Here is an 18,726-nt window from a genome sequence, read left to right on the forward strand (position 1 = left end):
TCAGATGTCATGATTTGCCCTTATGGGTGAAGCGCGAGCTTTGAAGTGTGCCAGGAATATGCTACATGCAAAGAACATGTTTCTATCACGGGGTTGTTATACCTCGCCTGTATATATTTTATTGTAGATTTTTATTTATATTATTTTATAGAATTCTGTTAAAATATTAAATTACAAATGGTTGAGTTTTGAGCGCAGAGAATTTAGGAAAACTGCAGCTTCTGACCCGTTTTACCCTAAGCCTTTCTCTTCTGCACTAGTAGTATACCTGGAACAGCAGTGGTCCGGTATCCAGTGGCCGTGTCCAGACTCTGTCCGGTAGACTTCCGTGTTACTCTGCACTGTTTATATTTACTAACCTAGTCTGTTAGCGCTGTAAAACAATTGTTTCCTATAGGATACTGTCAGATCTGTATACTTTTGCCATGGAACGGTATACATTGATTTTTATAATGACCATTATATAATCTGTCTCTACATATAGTCAGTCTCTGGCTTGTGTGATATGAGGTGTAACCATGGTTTTCTGAAGGTAGTGGTTATATTTTTAATTTTAAAATAGTTTTTGACTAGTACTAAAGTATCTCTGCTTTGTGTCCTACAAGTCACCTGTGTCTGTCGTGAGATATTCTGCATTCGTGGACACCAGAAGGGAATGCGCCCAGTCTGGTTCTGCTGAATGGAGCCCGGCCGGCAGAACGCGTTTGCTTTGTCCCTAATTACTCCAGGCCTTTTATAATGAACTGGTTGCTATGGGTGGGTAAACTGGTGCTATTATCACCAGTCACTGTATTCTTATTGGGTACAATAGCCTCGAGTGATCGGAACCCTAACCTCTGACCTGTCGCTATGTTATGCACCATGCTGTTAGTAACTAATATGTGACATTATTATAACATTGTCCTGCGACAATACATTACATATTTTAGCATTTTTCCCCAAACTGATACTTCAACAATTTTTTTTAGCCTGTCCAATAACTATATATACTTTTATATATGCTATAAATATCCTACAGAACTCCGCCACTCAATAGTAAATTCAAAGCTAGGGGGGGTCATTCCGAGTTGATCGCTAGCTCCCGTTGTTCGCAGCGTAGCGTTCAGTGAAAAAAAAAAACGGCTAATCTGCGAATGAGTATGCACTGCAATGCGCACGCGCGTCGTATGGGTACGAAGTCCTTTGTGGTTTTGCATTGGTTCTAGCGACGATTCCAATCGCACAGCCAAACTCAAGGAGATTGACGGGATGTGGGAGTTTCTGGGTGGCAGCTGAACGTTTTCTTGGAGTGTCTGGAAAAACGCGGACGTTTGCTGGGTGGGTATTGGACGTCATTACCGTGTCACTCGTCGCAGCAATCATCGCACACGAAAAATAACTACAGGGCTGGTACTGTTTTTGCACAAAATGTCTGCAGGCGCTCTGCTGCACAGGCGTTCTCACTCCTGCAAAGCAAAAATACACTCCCCCGTTGTCAGCGACTATGCGTTTGCACGGCTGCTAAAAACTGCTAGCGAGCGATCAACTCGGAATGACCCCCTAACTTCTGTCAATGTGCGAGCTATCCCTCCCTCATCAAGGTGATCTCCATAGTTCTAGTAGTAGTCCTGCCTTCTATATATTAATGCATGTGGAACATCGGGCAGCTCGGCGGCGGATCTATCAGTGTGTAGGGCCCATTACTATATGCTGCTAAACTCCTCACAGGGATAGGAGCTTTCCCACATCCTGTGCCTCCTAACAGCTATACTTATTGCAGATTATCGTTACAAGGAATGGAACCTTTACACTTTATTTAAGGTACATTTAAACATGTGGTTGGCCCTTTGCCTGAGCTGCATTATTCACCGATTGTGGAATGACGTCGTGTACAGCTCAGGCATGATTTACAATCATCTGCGATCATCATTCTTAATTATTAATAATAATTATTTTATTCATATAGCACCTTTCTCCGGTAGGCGTCAAGGGGGGAATTCAGACACAGGACTTACAGTGAGTATTTAGTGCCTGGTCTAAGTGCCTGGAGCTATTCAGTTATATCACACAGTAAGCCCCATATACCACTGTAAACCCCAAAGCTATCACGCTGTAAGGCAAAGATTCTGGGTTAAGTTCCCGGAGCTATGCAATTACCACGCGGGATAAGCCTGCAACTAGCCCCAAGGGTGCACTTAATGTAAATTTTTCCTGACGTGTGAACAGAAGTCCACATTTAGCGCACCGGCTTTTTGCGGGCATGGATTTTATTGCTCTGGGCTCTTAACTCGGGAACTAAAAGGCTGCATTCAGTCCCGTGTCTAATTTATTCACCCCCAAGGTGCTTTGTAGAAACTATGGGGTGAATTCAATTTAGCGTGATATGAATAGCTTCGGGAAGGAGGTCCTGGAGCTATTGAATCGACTGCGTTGCTAAGCCCGACTAGAGGATTCCTGCTGGCACCCTGCTCGCCTTGAGCGTGGTGCAGACAGTATCGTGGCAGGCATTTAAGTCGGATAAGGCTGGTTACCGTGACTAAACACCTGGTTTAAGGCATGATATCCGCCATTTCTAAGTGCAGGGCGCGAAGGGACATTTGAATAGCTCTGGGGACCTTCTTCTCTGCGCTATTCGGATTGCATTTAATTGAATCGAGCCCTATGAATGTAATACAAAGTCTATGGGCTTGATTCACTTCAGTGAGGATTGAATAGCGCCGGGAAGTAGCTCCCAATACTTTTTAATTCAACGCACTGTGACACCCGACAAAAAGATTTCTTCTCGCTTCCCTCCGGGGGTTCGATCAAAAATCTGCCAAAAGTGCTGGCGCCATTCTGATTTCTGCCCTTAGCGTGGCGGAAACAGCATTGTGCCAGGCACTTTAGACTTAGAATGCCAGTTCTCGCGGCAAAACACTCTGTTTAGTCCGTGAGAACCGGCCTACCCAGTCATGACAGCGTGCTGAATTGAATAGCACAGGGAGCTAATTCCCGGCGCTATTCAATCCGCGCTAAATGGAATTAAGCCCTATGAGTAGAATAGGCAAAACATGGAAGACATGACAGGTAATGGGAGAGATACAGCATACTAAAGCCAAGTATATGATCCTTACAAAATCATTAGATACATTTATTGTTCATCCTACCCATGAGGAAGCCATCTTGGGCGCATTGCAGAGGTTACAGTGTGCAAGATGAGTAATACATGGGAGATAAGGCATACACTGGTATAAATGAAAACTAAGAAGGTACCCACTGCCTCAATCATGCTAAGTGTTGATCATCCTGCCCGTTAAAGTAGCATTACCATTATACTCATTCACACATCCGTTGTGGCTATCGAGAAGTGGGGGTGGGGGGTGCGGGGGGATTGCAAACAGATGGCAATCTGCTATACTTGACATTATAATGGATCTATTTAGAAAATATTACTAAATCTTTTAGTATATAACAATGGTTCCTAAACTGTGTGCCGTTGTAACCTGGGGTCCCTCGGGGCAGCTGCAGGGTTGGCCTGGATTGGTGCTTCATGACCAATTCAAATTATTTATGGTCAATGTCAATCATAAAATATGTAGACAAACAGGAGCAATTCCTGTCCTCATCACATAACTGAACCTAAGGATGACATATAAACACAATGTACTCAATTTAATTGAAGAAACGTTTGTCCTAGAGGTGCCGTAAAAAAAGAAAGCAATCCGATAATCTAGGGTGCTGTTTGGGAACCACTAGTCTATAAAGTATTAATTTGTTCTAAATTGGTGTGGTTGCTGGGGTGTCACTAAAACATTACATAAGTTCTATATTGTGTACGTTTTGTGTATGTGTCATTTTTGTTGCTTTCATACAATGAATAACTCTTCCAGGCATTAAGTGGCCTACATTCTCTTGAGAATAAAATATCAAGCATATAATTGTAATGAAATTGATGGTTCCTTTAGTACAAAGCTTGGCATTTCAGCAGTCTAAGCCTTTCCTATGCAGCCAGTAACACTAACCAGATTTATTTGTTGTAGAATACTATATCTTTTATTTATATTACATAATATCCTGGTTATGTCAAATGAGCTTAAAGTACAACTTGCTGAAACATGATCTGAGTGGTTAGAAGCATGGGTGAAGTATACATGAAGAAGAGAAATCAATACACTCGAATACCATAAATGCATAAAAATCTGTGTCACCGAGGCGATAAGTCTATTTATAAAGTCACACCTGTGAATAGTACAAGAACACAAGTAGAAAAAAAATGAACACTTGTAACTAGAGACTGTAAAATGACATCATATCTAGTATTGTGTGTGTGTTGTTAATGACCTTACCATTGGCTCATATGAAAGAGTTAACTGATGTAGCTAGCGCTAATGATTTACAGGTGGTTATACAGTATATCAAGATGCTGGTTAGACTTGGAACTTGAAATGTGAGCTATTTGCAGAATTGAAAAACAATGTTTTTCATTTTTTATTTTTTTTATTTTGTCTTTTTCTTTTCCTGGGTTAGATTAAGTCCATTGTGTGCAATAGAATATTATTTGGACAGGAAATGAAATGAGCTGAGTTCCAGTGATAGTTCCCTGTTAGCGGGGATCTCATGTGACACTGCCTGTGATTGCAAAACATACTGGGGGGGGGGGGGGGGATGGGTAGGAGGGAAATTACAAACAACAACAAACCTCTTCCTATACCTTAGGGCAGATAATAACCTAAATAATGGAATGAACCCCTAATTGAAGTAGTTTGTATTTGGATATCTTTAGATTTAGCACGAAAGATGGCAGTACGGACGGTGTAATGGTTAGCATTACTGCCTCACAGCACTGAGATCAGGGGTTCGAGTCCCACCATGGCCCTAACTGTGTGGAGTTTGTATATTCTCACCTTGCTTGCGTGAGTTTCCTCCGAGTCCTCCGGTTTCCTCCCACAATCCAAAAATATACTGGTAGGTTAATTGGCTCCAAACAAAAAATTTACCCTAGTGTGATTGTGTGTGCATGTGATAGGGAATATAGATTGTAAGCTCCACTGGGGCAGGGACTGATGTGAATGGCCAAATATTCTCTGTATAGAACTGAGAAATATCTGTACACTATATAAATAACTGGTAATAAATAATAAAAGATGTGCATTTATATATGAGTCTTTGTGATCTAGGAAATCCGTGGCTTTCCAAAGGCAGGTGGGTCACAGGGCAGGTTGGGAAATGTAGTACTGAAAAAATAGAGCTTGTCTATCGGTTATAATCCGGCAGAATAACTACATACAACAGGGGCACTTTTGGGGAGCTATAAAACAATAAATACATCTTTATCACATGAGTAATTGATCTAATAAGAAGTAAATTGAAGTACAGTTAAAGGGGGTCGTATCCTTCAAAGACTTTATTGCTTTGTACATGCCATTTCACTAGATACACTGGAGGTAATTCTGAGTTGATCGCAGCAGGAATTTTGTTAGCAGTTGGGCAAAACCATGTGCACTGCAGGTGGGGCCGATATAACATGTGCAGAGAGAGTTATGGGCCCTACACACTAGCCGACTTCACTGCACGATATGAACGATCTCGTTCATTAATGAACGAGATAACGTTCATATCGTGCAGTGTGGAGTCACCAGCGATGAACGATGCGCAGCCCCGCGCTCGTTCATCGCTGGTGACATGTTGGCTGTGCATACAGGCCAATATGGACGAGATCGTCCATATTTGCCTGCACGCCTATGGAGCCAGGTGACGGGGGGAGTGAAGAAACTTCACTCCCCCCGTCACTGCCCCCCCACCGCCGGGTCGGCCGTATCGGCCGTCGGGCACCTCGGCGGCACATCGCCTAATGTGTAGGGCCTATTAGATGGTATCCGTTCACATGGTCGACCATGTTATGGTCAACAGTCATTAGGTCGACCACTATTGGTCGACATTGACATGGTCGACATGGACACATTGTCGACACATGAAAATGGTCTACACATGAAAGGTCGACACATGAAAAGGTCGACATGAGTTTTTTAACTTTTTTTCTTTTGGGGAACTTTTCCATACTTTACGATCCACGTGGACTACGATTGGAACTGTAATCTGTGCCGAGCGAAGCGGTAGCGGAGCGAAGGCACCATGCCCGAAGCTGCGAGGGGACGTGGTGCACTAATTGGGGTTCCCAGTCACTTTACGCAAAAAACGTTAAAAAACTCATGTCGACCCTTTCATGTGTCGACCATGTGTCCATGTCGACCATGTCAATGTCGACCAATAGTGGTCGACCATAACATGGTCGACCATTCATACCGGAACCTCATTAGATTTGGGTGTGGTGTGTTCAATCTGCAATCTAAATTGCAGTGTAAAAATAAAGCAGCCAGTATTTACCCTGCACAGAAACAAAATAACCCACCCAAATCTAACTCTCTCTGCAAATGTTATATCTGCCTCCCCTGCAGTGCACATGGGCCCTCATTCCGAGTTGTTCGCTCGCAAGGCGAATGTAGCAGAGTTACACACGCTAAGCCGCCGCCTACTGGGAGTGAATCTTAGCTTCTTAAAATTGCGACCGACGTACGCGCAATATTGCGATTACAAACGAGTTAGCAGTTTCTGAGTAGCTTCAGACTTACTCTGCCTGTGCGATCAGTTCAGTGCTTTTCGTTCCTGGCTGACGTCATAAACACACCCAGCGTTCGCCCAGGCACTCCCACCGTTTCTCCGGCCACTCCTGCGTTTTTTCCGGAAACGGTAGCGTTTCCAGCCACACGCCCCTAAAACGCCGTGCATCCGCCCAGTAACACCCATTTCCTGTCAATCACAATGCGAACGTCGGAGCGATGAAAATGCCGTGAGTAAACTTACTTTCATCATAGTAAAGTTACTTGGCGCAGTCGCAGTGCGAACATTGCGCATGCGCACTAAGAGAATTCTCACTGCGATGCGATGAAAATCTCCGAGCGAACAACTCGGAATGAGGGCCCTGGTTTTGCCCAACTGCTAACAAAATTCCTACTGCGATCAACTCAGAATTACCCCCATTGTCTTATCTTAGTGGCTTTCTTCCCTGCTTTTCAGGTATAGTCCAGGTTGTGTTTTTTGTTTGGTGCCTGCTAATGTGTAAAGCTAAAAGGTGGTCAAGTAGGCCATATATGGGGCAAGCACAAGGAGTCACGACTGACTCGTTTGGCTGGATTTAGATGAATGTAATGCGTGAATCCTTCTTTTCTCCCCACCTGCTGTGTGCGTCTGTACACAGAGCAAGCCTTGCTGGGATGTAGCTGCAACCACAGACACTTGCTGCTAACAATATCAGGGGGTGTCCAGCGCACACTGCATGTAGGAAACGACACCTACTGGATTATATGTCCATCTAGTTTAAAGAAATAAAAGTAATCTTGTTTTTTTTTCCCCCCTGTTGTAATATCGTCAAAAAACATAAAATACAGTCTGCCCCAAAATTATACCATAGGGAAACCCTGTGTGTTTCCAAAACAACAAACAGAAGAACAATACTTGTCATTTTAGTCTGTTTTCACTCCACGTAAAATAAAGAAGAAAAGCAAGAAATGATCGTGTCTTAAGAGGATAGAGAACTTAAGAGGCGATAGCAAGCAACTCTGGGCTTAATTAAATCATGTTATTAAATCCTAAATAAAGTTGTTGTTTTTTTTTTTTTGTGGAATATGGCTACAAATGTAAAGTAATTTTATTAGACACTTTTAAGAACAATTTCACATTCATCCATTTCCAAGGAAAGTTCCTACTGCGGTGCAAATCACCTGTAGTCCCTATAGATTGTAAACTGGCGAGCAGGGTCTTCCTACCTCGCTGTCTGTCTGTTATTACCCAGTTTTGTTCTGTTACTGTTGTTCCAATTGTAAAGCGCAACGGTATATGCTGCACTATGGGTGTAATTCCAAGTTGATCGCAGCAGGAATTTTGTTAGCAGTTGGGCAAAACCATGTGCACTGCAGGGGAGGCAGATATAACATGTGCAGAGAGAGTTAGATTTGGGTGGGTTATTTTGTTTCTGTGCAGGGTAAATACTGGCTGCTTTATTTTTACACTGCAATTTAGATTGCAGATTGAACACACCACACCCAAATCTAACTCTCTCTGCACATATTAAATCTGCCCCCCCCCCCCCCCCCCCTGCAGTGCACATGGTTTTGCCCAACTGCTAACAAAATTCTTGCTGCGATCAACTTGGAATTACCCCCTATATAAGAAACTGTTAATAAATAAAAATAGGGGTTTACCAAGATTACAGGTCTATTTGGTGCATTTTCTCCTTCCCCCTTCTCACACTTCCATAAAGACTGTAATGGAAGTCCCTTCACTTAAATGGCAATTTTTTTAATGTTTTTTTGCAGCACTGTTGGAATGTACAGATATACATTAAGCCTATAAAGTATAAATGAGCGAGAGTCACTTGCATGAACCTAAACCCCATGTTTCATCAGTAATAGAGCACGGTTGATCAGAGTGCTTGATAAGAGTCTAGGAAGGGTTCCGGATGACAGGTCGACCCCATATGGTCAACATACGTTAGGTTGACCGGTACAAAAGGTCGACATGGTCAATAGGTCGATGTGTAAAATGTAGACTGTGCTTAAGGTCAACATGACAATGGCTGACACAAGTTTATGCGTTTTAAAAAAAAATTCTTTTCATACTTTTACAATCCACGTTGACTACGATTGTGAATAGTAACCTGTGCCGAGTGCAGCTAGCCCGCGAGGGTACACGTTTCCACTAATTTGGCTTACATGTGGTTAAACATACAAAATTACATTAAAAAAAATCAAATAGGTGTGTTGACCTTTTTTGAGTCAACCTTTTACTTGTGTCGACTTTTTGTGATGCCTACCTTTTTCTTTTTTTCATGTCGACCTATTGACCCTGACAACCTTTCGACCCAGTTGAGCTACTTCATGTCGACCATGTGTGGCAGATCTAGTTCTGGTCCACCCAATGATCCACACCAGTCTAGCAGTGAAGATGTCTACTAAACTTGTGACATCTGCCCCACTGTCATGGACCGTGAAAGCGCGAGTGCCACCCATAGGCTGGAAAAATGTACTACGTTAATTGTTGTTCGCATTTATCCATAACTGTGTGATTTATTTATTTTGTTAATGGTAAAACCTTCTTCTCCCCATATCTCACTAGTGGATGAATGTAATGGTTTTCAAAATAAGGCCCAGATTTATCAAACCTTGGAGAGTGATAAATAGCACGGTGATAAAGTACCAACCAATCTGCTCCTTACTGTCATTTTTCAAACAAAGTCTGTAACATGGCACTAAGAGCGGATTGGCTGCTACGTTATCACCTTGCTATTCATCACTCTCCAAGGCTTGATAAATCTGGGCCTATGTTGGGCAGTGTTAAGTAAATTCCCTGTTCCATATTGTAGGGCGAGCAGACATTTTGCCTATAACTGTAGGAGAGAAGATACTGCTTGGGTGGGTTGTTACTACGTCTGGGGATTAGTTTATTCCTGGACCTAGCATCCAGAGCAATGCAAAACCTAGAAAGGATAAATGCAGCTGCTACTTGTGCACCCCAACATAATCGCTGAGGGGTATATTCAATTGAAGTCGAAAGCTGCCGTCTGTCGAAAAGACGTCCGTTTTTGACTTTTTAACGGGGAATCGTGATTCGACCTATTCAATCAAACCCCAATTTTTTTGACAAGTCGAGGAATTCGACTTGTCAAAGCACGTGGATCTGCGGAATAGCTGCCGATCCACGTGCTCGTGTCGAAAACGGGTCGGTTTTGGCCCCCTTTTCGACCATCTCACTTCGACGTTAAAAAAAGTCTAAGTGAGATGGGGAGAGCCGAGGCGGGGACCGGGGGAGCAAGGCTGGAGGATGTCACAGCCGCCGCTCACAGCAGCGTCCACCCGGCTCCAGCAAGCGAGACCTCGCTTGCTGGAGCCGGATGGACGCTGCCGTGAGCGGCGGCTGTGATGCAGGGACAGAGAGGAGGGACTGGAGAGGCAGAGAGACTGGGGGGGAGACGGGGGAGAGCCGCGGGCTGCTGTAGCGCAGCTCTCCCCCATCTGGCCGCGGCTCAACCCCACCCCCCCTTCCCCCGCAAAAAGTCGAATTGAGATGTCATTTGAATAGCCCAGGTCGGATCCATTCCGACAAATGAATGTCGGAATGGATCCGACTTCAATTGAATATACCCCTGAGCATCTCCACATAGGGTCACTGTGAGGAGAGCTGATGCACAAAGTGTAATGGTGGGAGGAATGCCAGGGGAGGGTGATCAGACACTGTGTACACTTTTTTAATCTGGTTTTATTTGATCCTTATCTGGAAATCCCAGAATCCTTAGCACTGTCATGTATGGGTAGAACATATTGTGATGTGGGATGTTGGTCCTTGCATTTTATTTTTCATTGATGCAACCATTGTTCTTCTCAGGATATGGATCTCATCGACATTCTGTGGAAACAAGACATCGACCTTGGTGTTGGCCGTGAAGTTTTTGACTACAATCAAAGACATAAGGAGTATGAGCTGGAGAAGCAGAAGAAGCTTGAAAAGGAGCATCAGGAACAACTTCTGAAGGAACAGGAAAAAGCGTTATACGCCCAGCTACAATTAGATGAGGAGACCGGGGAATTCATCCCCATCCAGCAGCCGGCACCCATGGCGGCTGCTGTAGTCACACAGGCAGGCACAAGCTCCTTGCAGGTAATTAGCCTTGCTCTTGTTTATTGCAGTAACATGTCACAGAACGCCGCGTGACAGCAACAGCATAATAGTGATGAAATCCTTTCTCGTTCTAGACCAAGTCAGATGTCGGGCAAGACCTCTCCTTTGATGAATGCATGAAGATTTTAGTTGATACATTCCATTATGAGGTGAATATTAGACTGTTATAAACAGTGGTGTATATTCCTCTCTCTACATATCTCCGGCATATACTGTAGTATCTAGATTTTATTTTTATTTTTTACTATTAATTCACAGGTTTAACATTTAGTAACCTAGAGATGCCACATGGCTAATCTTAAAAACAAAAACACTTTTCTAAAGGGGCTTGAATAGCCTATGGTTTGTGGATATTTTCATGTATTATTTAGATGAATTCTAACCTCAGACGTGTCTTGGCCAGGGTAAGGCATATGCTAGAGTTTTGGTATCCCATTCTCTGGACAAGCAATCAACAAATGTATTTGACGTATTTCCAGACTTCAGGACCCGGTTACACCTCTCCCCCAAACCCCTTACTAAGACACCATGCTATGAATGATGACACCGAGACAAAGCAGCACGCTACAGAATTTAGTTTATGTTTCTCAGCCAAATGCTACACTTCCCTGTAGGATTGAGCCGGTGGCGCTCCAGCTGCTGTGGAACTACAAATCCCAGAATGCCCTGCAACAGTTTTGCTATTAGGGACTGCCCACTACCACTGGCCGTGCCTGTATAGCAGTGCAGCCGAGCGGCACATTGGGCAGAAGAGACTGTTGCTGCTGCAGTACCCTGTCACTGCCCAATGAGCTGCTGGGCTTGCTATACAGGCACGGCCAGTGGTAGTGGGCAGAGAACAAGGGTGTCCCCTTGGTCCTATCCCCCCGACCCCCCCTCCCCTCCCCTCCCCGTGCTGCTGTAAATAGTATTTTATTTTCTTCACTTTCCTGGATTGGCCACGCCCCCAGTACCCGGGCACGCAGCATTTCTGGGGGTCATTCCGACCTGATCGCTCGCTGCAGTTTGTCGCAGCGATCGGGTCGGAACTGCGCATGCGCCAGCGCCGCAGTGCAGCCGTCGTTGCCTAGCGATCGTCTATGAGACAGAGGCGGGCGCTGGGCAGGAGGGGGCTGGACGGCGGCGTTAAGCCGCCGTTTAGGGGGAGCAGTCCGGCCAATGCAGGCGTGGCCGGACCGTTTGGGGGGGCATGCCGCGGTGGCTGCGTAACGTCACGCGCAGCCGCTGCGGGCCGGGGAGCGATGAGTAGCTCCCGGCCAGCACGCTAAAGCTGCGCTGGTCGGGAGCTACTCTTGAAGTGCAAAGGCATCGCCGCTGTATGATGCCTTTGCACTTCTGCGGGGGGGGCGGCACTGACATGCAGGGCGGACTAGCCCTGTGCTGGGCGTCCCCCCGCATGTCAGTGTGAATGATCGTAACTGTGCTAAATTTAGCACAGCTACGATCAACTCGGAATGACACCCCCTGTCAATAAGTCTGCTAACTTTTCATTCAATACTTTTTGCATGCTAGCATTATTGCTGCAGAATTCATTCATCCATATCGCGCTGCTTCCCTTAGTCAGAGCCTACAGTCTTTGACCGAAAGTAACCTCACCACTGACCGCAAAGTTCCCACCATTGGCTACAATGGAGCGCATAGGCGCTACATTGTATCACTGCCGTGTGCTGCCTGACAGACACTGCAGGAGCACACAGCCAATCAGGAGGGTGCCACGACGTGGCGCTCCCTGATTGGCTGAAGGGACCCTCTTTGACAGGAGTCAGGGGGGGTCCTGGCAGTCGGGGAAAGGGGTCCCATGTGTAAGACCCCTTTCAGTGCGTGGTCGGGTTTGCGTTTTTTTTTGCCAAGTACGTGGATTATTCAAAGGCCGGATTCTTCACTGGATTATGTGAGTATAATTTTTTTCACAGGTACCCCTAGGATTCTACATGGAGAAGAGGACCGAGCCACGTGGGAACATAGGTAAGTATGTGTGTATGTTGGTGTGCATGTATGTAATAAAGTTGTACTGTCACGGTGTGTGTGTCCTGTTTTTATTGGGGTATTTTTTTAGTAGTAGTACTACAGGTACCAGCGGGCCCGGTTTTCCACTGCATGCTGGTACTTGTGGTTCTCCAAGTACCAGCTTGCGGGGAGGCTTGCTGGGACTTGTAGTACTGCTACTAAAAACAATATTCACAATTTCACACTTGGCTATCGGCCCCCCATCCGCCGCCCTTGGATGGGGGGGGGACAGCCTCGGGCTTCACCCCTGGCCCTTGGGTGGCTGGAGGGGGGGGGACCCCTTGATTGAAGAGGTCCCACTCCTCCAGGGTAGCCCGGCCAGGGGTGACTAGTTGGGGTTTTAATGGCACGGCCGCAGGGACCGATATCAAAGTGTCCCCCGGCTGTGGCATTATCTCCCCAGCTAGTGGAGCCCGGTGCTGGTTTCAGAAATACGGGGGACCCCTACGCCTTTTGTCTCCCGTATTTTTGGAACCAGGCGCAGAGCCCAGTGCTGGTTGATTAAATATGGGGGGACCCCTGTCATTCCCCCCCCCCCCATATTTTTTCAACCAGGACCGGCTCAAAGAGCCCGAGGCTGGTTGTGCTTAGGAGGGGGGACCCCACGCAATTTTTTTCAGAATTTTAAAGACTTTAATCAACTTTTTAAGGTACACAATGAAGCCCTGCACGGATCTCACAGATCCGGCCGGGATTCCTTGTGTTTTGTCAGGCAGTGTTTTACTCATCACTCCCGTAAAACACTGCCTGATATTACGAATCACATCGACATCGGAAAAAACGATTGTGCAAAACTCGGCAGCTTAGTGAATGATTGTATCAGGATTCAAAAAGTTGCAGTAAAATGCACCCGATACCATTCGAGTTCAAACACCCTTCAAAACGGCCAAAACACGAATATTAGTAAATATTGCCCTTTGTGTTTATTCTTGTTAATAATGTTAAGATATCAGAGACTTCTCATTTTACAGTTTTCAACGGTAAAATCATTCATCCATTGTTTTATGTCTTTGTTTAGGTACCTGCAATGCCCTACCAATCTGCAATGGTAACCAGTCCTCAAATTGAAGTCATCCAGAACTTTCTACCCCCAGAACCGCTCCCTTCTACAGACAGTCTGCAGAACTGTGCAGCTAATGCAGGCAACATGCAAGAAGTGGAAAATGCATGGGAAGAATTACTGTCCCTCCCTGAACTGCAGGTCAGTCTCAGTCTATTGTGTCTTCTGCCTATAAACCAATCACAAGTCACACTTGCCAACATCTGTAATTTGTACAGAAACCAATTTATCTGACCTGGTTGCTTCATGTAAAATCAACTTCCTTGTTGTATCCGTGAACTGTATCTTTATGAAAAGTAGTAAGTTGTAGCTGTACGCCTATCATTTACACAATAAAACATGTAAAAGAAGCCTATGCAATTCCCCACACTGCCCTTGGCATTCCCATTTAGTTGTTTAGCAGAACTCTGCATCACAAAGGGTAGATTCAATTACCAGCGAGTTTCTTGCTACTACAACAACAACTTATCCAGCAGATAAACCAGTTTATCCAGCAAATCGTTTTTGCAGTCACCCCATAGAGGTGTGAGCAAAATTATTCCACAGCAATAGCCAACATTTTTTATTCAGCCACACAATATTAAGACCCTGTGCTATGTACTAACAGAGTTATTGTTTATTAAATACATTGTTCTTCTCCAAAAGCAAAACCGAGCTGACCTCTCTGCCATCTCCAAGGTGGCAGAGAATTTTGGTGTATTGAGGAAAGGTGTGGCACGTACGCCACATGAAAACGATTTGTCTCATTACTACACACTTCCCAGGAACTCCCCTTAGTGAATGGCTCGACAAATTGTCAAAAAGAGGCAGATGTGGAGGAAACAGTAGAAATAAGCCAGGCTTACTTTGTTTTTGCCTAAGTACATGAAACCGCATACTGATTGTCGGGATCCCGGCAGTCACAAAACAGATGCCGCGATCCAGACAGGGCCACCATACTGCCGCCGGTATACTGGCGAGGTAGGTGATTCCCCCTAAATGGTTGTCCACTACACCCATAGAGGGAGAATAGAACCTGTGAAGCTCTCCACCGAGCCCGCAAGGGGCTTAGTTGCGCTTGCACCCCTACCGGCATTCCACCGCTCGGGATACCAATGTCGGTATACTGACATTCGCCATCCCGTGCGGCGGTAAAGCATACTGAACCCTATAGAACCCCATAGAACCCCAACCCTACAAATGATGAAGTGGAAACAATTTCTGTTTTAAAAATAAAATCTCTTAGAAGGGGCTCTATGGTCAGCACGTTTGCAGATAATGGTACACTATGTGAATTGTGCTTTTATATAAACTGTGCTCCAGCTCTATCACATTTTACAAGGGTACACAAAAGTACAGTAATCAGTAATTATATTATTTTCAATAAGTTGAAAAACTAATGCGCTAAAACAAGCCACACCAATAATCTTATAGGCATGATTTTCCTAGACTATCTGATTAAATCAATAACCTGGGCGTAGAAGTGGTCTTCCTGTAAAATGTTGCAATAAAATGGTTTAAATTTAAAAAGATAAAATAAAAAAGTAAATAAAATGAATTATTTCTGTACCTAACATACTTTAAATCTTCTTTCCATACAGTGTCTCAGCAGTCAGATTGAAAGTTTGGTTGATCTGAGCATGTATTCAAGTCCAGAAGCCATGAATGAGACAACCCCCAACTATATGTACCACAATCCATTACCGACCATCGAGAAACCACTTGAAAACCCTACCCCAGTTTTCTCCAATGACTTTGTAGACTCTTTTGCTACTAATGTACCCCCAGTAAACACAAATGCAACATTTAATGTAGAATCTTTTTGTGATGATCTATTTACCCTTATTGATCCAAAAGTGACCAATGTGCCTTTGACAGACAATTTGGGCCAGTCCCTCACTGAACTTTTAGACAAACCTATTGACATTACGGACTTGTCATTGTGTAAAGCCTTTAATGGGAGCAATCCGGCAGAATTTAATGATTCCGATTCGGGGATCTCCATTAACACAAGCCCCTGTGCCACGTCGCCTGGCCAATCCATGGACTCCTCTGTTTACGGAGATGCTCACTTTGGATGTAGTGACTCTGAAGTGGAAGAAATGGACAGCAGCCCTGAAACTGTACAACAGAATCCCACTGAGAAGTTTCTCATGCCACTTACAGAGGACCCCTTCTTTTCGCTCTCACCGTTTATGCCACATGACTCCTCTTTTGAATTAGAGGTTCACAATTCCCCAGAGAGCGATCTTCCTGTTAGTCCTGGCCAGAGCAGGTCCCCGTTCACCAAAGACAAATCTGCAAGCTGCCAAGAAGCTCGTTTCACTAGAGACGAGCAAAGAGCGAAGGCTCTCAAGGTACCGTTCTCGGTGGATAAAATCGTAAATCTTCCGGTGGATGCCTTCAATATTTTAATGTCCAAGCATCAGTTCAATGAGCCTCAGCTTGCTCTCATCAGGGATATACGCAGGCGAGGCAAAAATAAAGTAGCGGCCCAGAACTGCCGAAAGAGGAAAATGGAGAACATCGTGGAGTTAGAAACCGATCTGGACAAGCTGAAGTACGAGAAAGAGAAGCTGCTTGCGGAGAAGGGGGAGTACAACAGCAGTCTCCGTCTTCTGAAAAAGAAGCTCGGTACCTTGTACATGGAGGTGTTCAACAAGCTACATGATGAGGACGGGAAACCCTACTCCCCACACGAGTACTCCCTTCAGCAAACAAAAGATGGGAATGTCTTCCTCGTTCCGAAGGCCAAGAAGGTCGAGATAAAAAAAGAGATCTAGAATCTAGATGTAATTTTTTTTTTTTTGTCTTGGAACACCCTACGCTTTTAAAGGGCGGATGTATGAGTTGTACCTTTAAAGTTAGCTCTAATAGAACTAGCATTATTTTGTACCATAGCACTTCCTTCCATTGAATAAAAAATGGAAATATTTTTAAAGCTAGATAGCAGTACACCATTAAGCTAGTCCACATGCTACTATGAAGAAATAGCAGATGCCTTAGGAGTGGCGACGAACGGCATGTCTATTTACAATATTAAAATTGTGTCTAATCTGTAAAGTCCGTGCTATAACCGATCAGTAACTGGAAGGACTAGGAGTGAAACCTCCGCAGATTTAGCCAGCAAATACTTTGTCTGGTTCATTTTAAAGCACAGATGGGCATTTTAAGCAGAAGTATAAGGTTTGGACTTTTCATCTTTCTGATTGTGTGTGCTGTTGTTCTATATCTGCAATTGTAATCTGAAATCTCTGACTGTAGATCTGTATGGGCTTGCTTTATATAGCATACAATAGGTAGCATTTATGGAAGGTCATAGAGAAGAACGTTCAGCTTTACGGAGTCTTGGCCTGACTACGATATGGTCACTAATGCAGTAGCTGCTGTCATTTGGTTTTTTTTGAGCAGCTACTGTGCAAAAATATGGTAATTCCACAGCGACGTGGAAATGTATTGAGACTCCCACCGGCGGCCTCGCAGTCCCAGCAACTGCGTACAGATACGCAGCGGTGCTTGCAAATCCTTCCATAACCTAAGGCCGCAGGAACATAGAGACCGTTGCCGTGTTTTCTGTGTACGGGATTGCAGATATGGGCAAAGCCTCACTGCAAGGCGTGTATGCATTTGAACACCATTCAGTTGCTGCGCGTTGCGGCTAAGATGCAGTCCACCCATAATCAATCAAGTGCGTAAATATTGAAATAGCAACCACATTGGAATCAGGTCCTCTGGCTGTAAACGTACTATAGTAGGAGAGGCCTTCCTCTAGTTACTAAGGCAGCTGGCAATTGTGTTAGTTCAAATGTCAACAAGAGTTAACATTTGATGTAGGGTGTCAGAGCATTTAGAACCGTGCTTACCTCAGTAAATGCACCTACTTTATTTCCTATTTCTGTATCTAAATAACTGTAAATATTGCAATACATCATATTTATATAAATATATAAAACTTTGTTAACCAATGTACCAAAAAAAAGTAACTTACTTCACAGAGCGTAATTTAGTTTCTTCATTTATAATTGCAAATGCTTTTTTTTTTTCCTTATAGAAACTTTTTTTTTTTTTTTTACTCTGCCAGTTTTCATTTGAAATTTTTTTTACAAAAAAAAAAAAATGTTTTCATTAGGCAAGTCCAATGACCGTTAATAAAACATATATCAACTTATTCTATCTGTGGTCCGTTATATTTATTACATTTAACATTAGTCTTCATTCAAAATTGTTCTGGTTATATCGTGGAACAGGGATTATGTCCGCTCTGCCTCTGCAGCTGTCCCTGAATTCAATCTTCCAGGGTTCTCCACAAGACATAACAAAACACAAGTCATGGCAACCGCTACTATTCTGTTAGATGGGGGCAGGGATGATTACCGTTCAGTCTTTGCTATACGGTATGAATACTCTGCTAGTCAAAACATTTAAGGTGCATACACACTTGCCGAGAAAATGAGCGCCGTCGCTCATTTTCACCCTTCCTAAGCAACGTTGGTCACTTTCTCGGCAAGTGTGTATGACGCCGCCAACCAGCGATGCGCGACCCCGCGGGTCGTTAACGGCCCTCGCTGTCTGCTGTGCAGGCAGCTCAATTTGGATTGTCGTCCAAGAACTGCCTGTCCGGCCGCTGCGTGACGTCACTGATCGATATGAACATCATATCGCTCAGTCTGTATTCCCAGCCGCCCCGGCCCGGGAGGGGAAACACTAGACGATGTCACCTAGTGACATGTCACCTAGTGTGTACCCACCATTAGAACACCTCCATTTTTTAACGTTTTTGTTGAAAATTTAAGTCTGGTGAATAACCTGAAATGGTACAAAAGTAAGCGGTAAACTACAGCTGTTCTTCAGCAATGAAAAGGAGGCTGGTCTGGGCCATGAGCTCCGTCAGTGGACTGCTGAAGACTGGCCGAAGGTCTTATGAGCCAATTAATCTTTTGTTCATCATGGAGGATTTTTATACCCCATCGTGTAGGCATAAGGATGATTCC

At 44.4% G+C, this 18,726-nt stretch overlaps 1 protein-coding gene across 1 annotated transcript in view; it reads left to right on the forward strand.

Annotated features, from left to right (window-relative positions):
- NFE2L2 (NFE2 like bZIP transcription factor 2) overlaps positions 1–17,903 on the forward strand; it is a 33,429-nt gene extending 15,526 nt beyond the window's left edge. The window contains exons 2-5 of the mRNA XM_063933393.1: positions 10,396–10,668; positions 10,764–10,838; positions 13,715–13,897; positions 15,337–17,903. Coding sequence (XP_063789463.1) covers positions 10,396–10,668; positions 10,764–10,838; positions 13,715–13,897; positions 15,337–16,518 — 1,713 coding nt within the window. The 3' untranslated portion in view covers positions 16,519–17,903. The remainder of the gene's footprint in view (positions 1–10,395; positions 10,669–10,763; positions 10,839–13,714; positions 13,898–15,336) is intronic.
- The last annotated feature ends 823 nt before the right edge of the window (positions 17,904–18,726 follow it).

Source organism: Pseudophryne corroboree, chromosome 7, assembly GCF_028390025.1.
Source record: "Pseudophryne corroboree isolate aPseCor3 chromosome 7, aPseCor3.hap2, whole genome shotgun sequence".
Classification (NCBI taxonomy): domain Eukaryota; kingdom Metazoa; phylum Chordata; class Amphibia; order Anura; family Myobatrachidae; genus Pseudophryne; species Pseudophryne corroboree.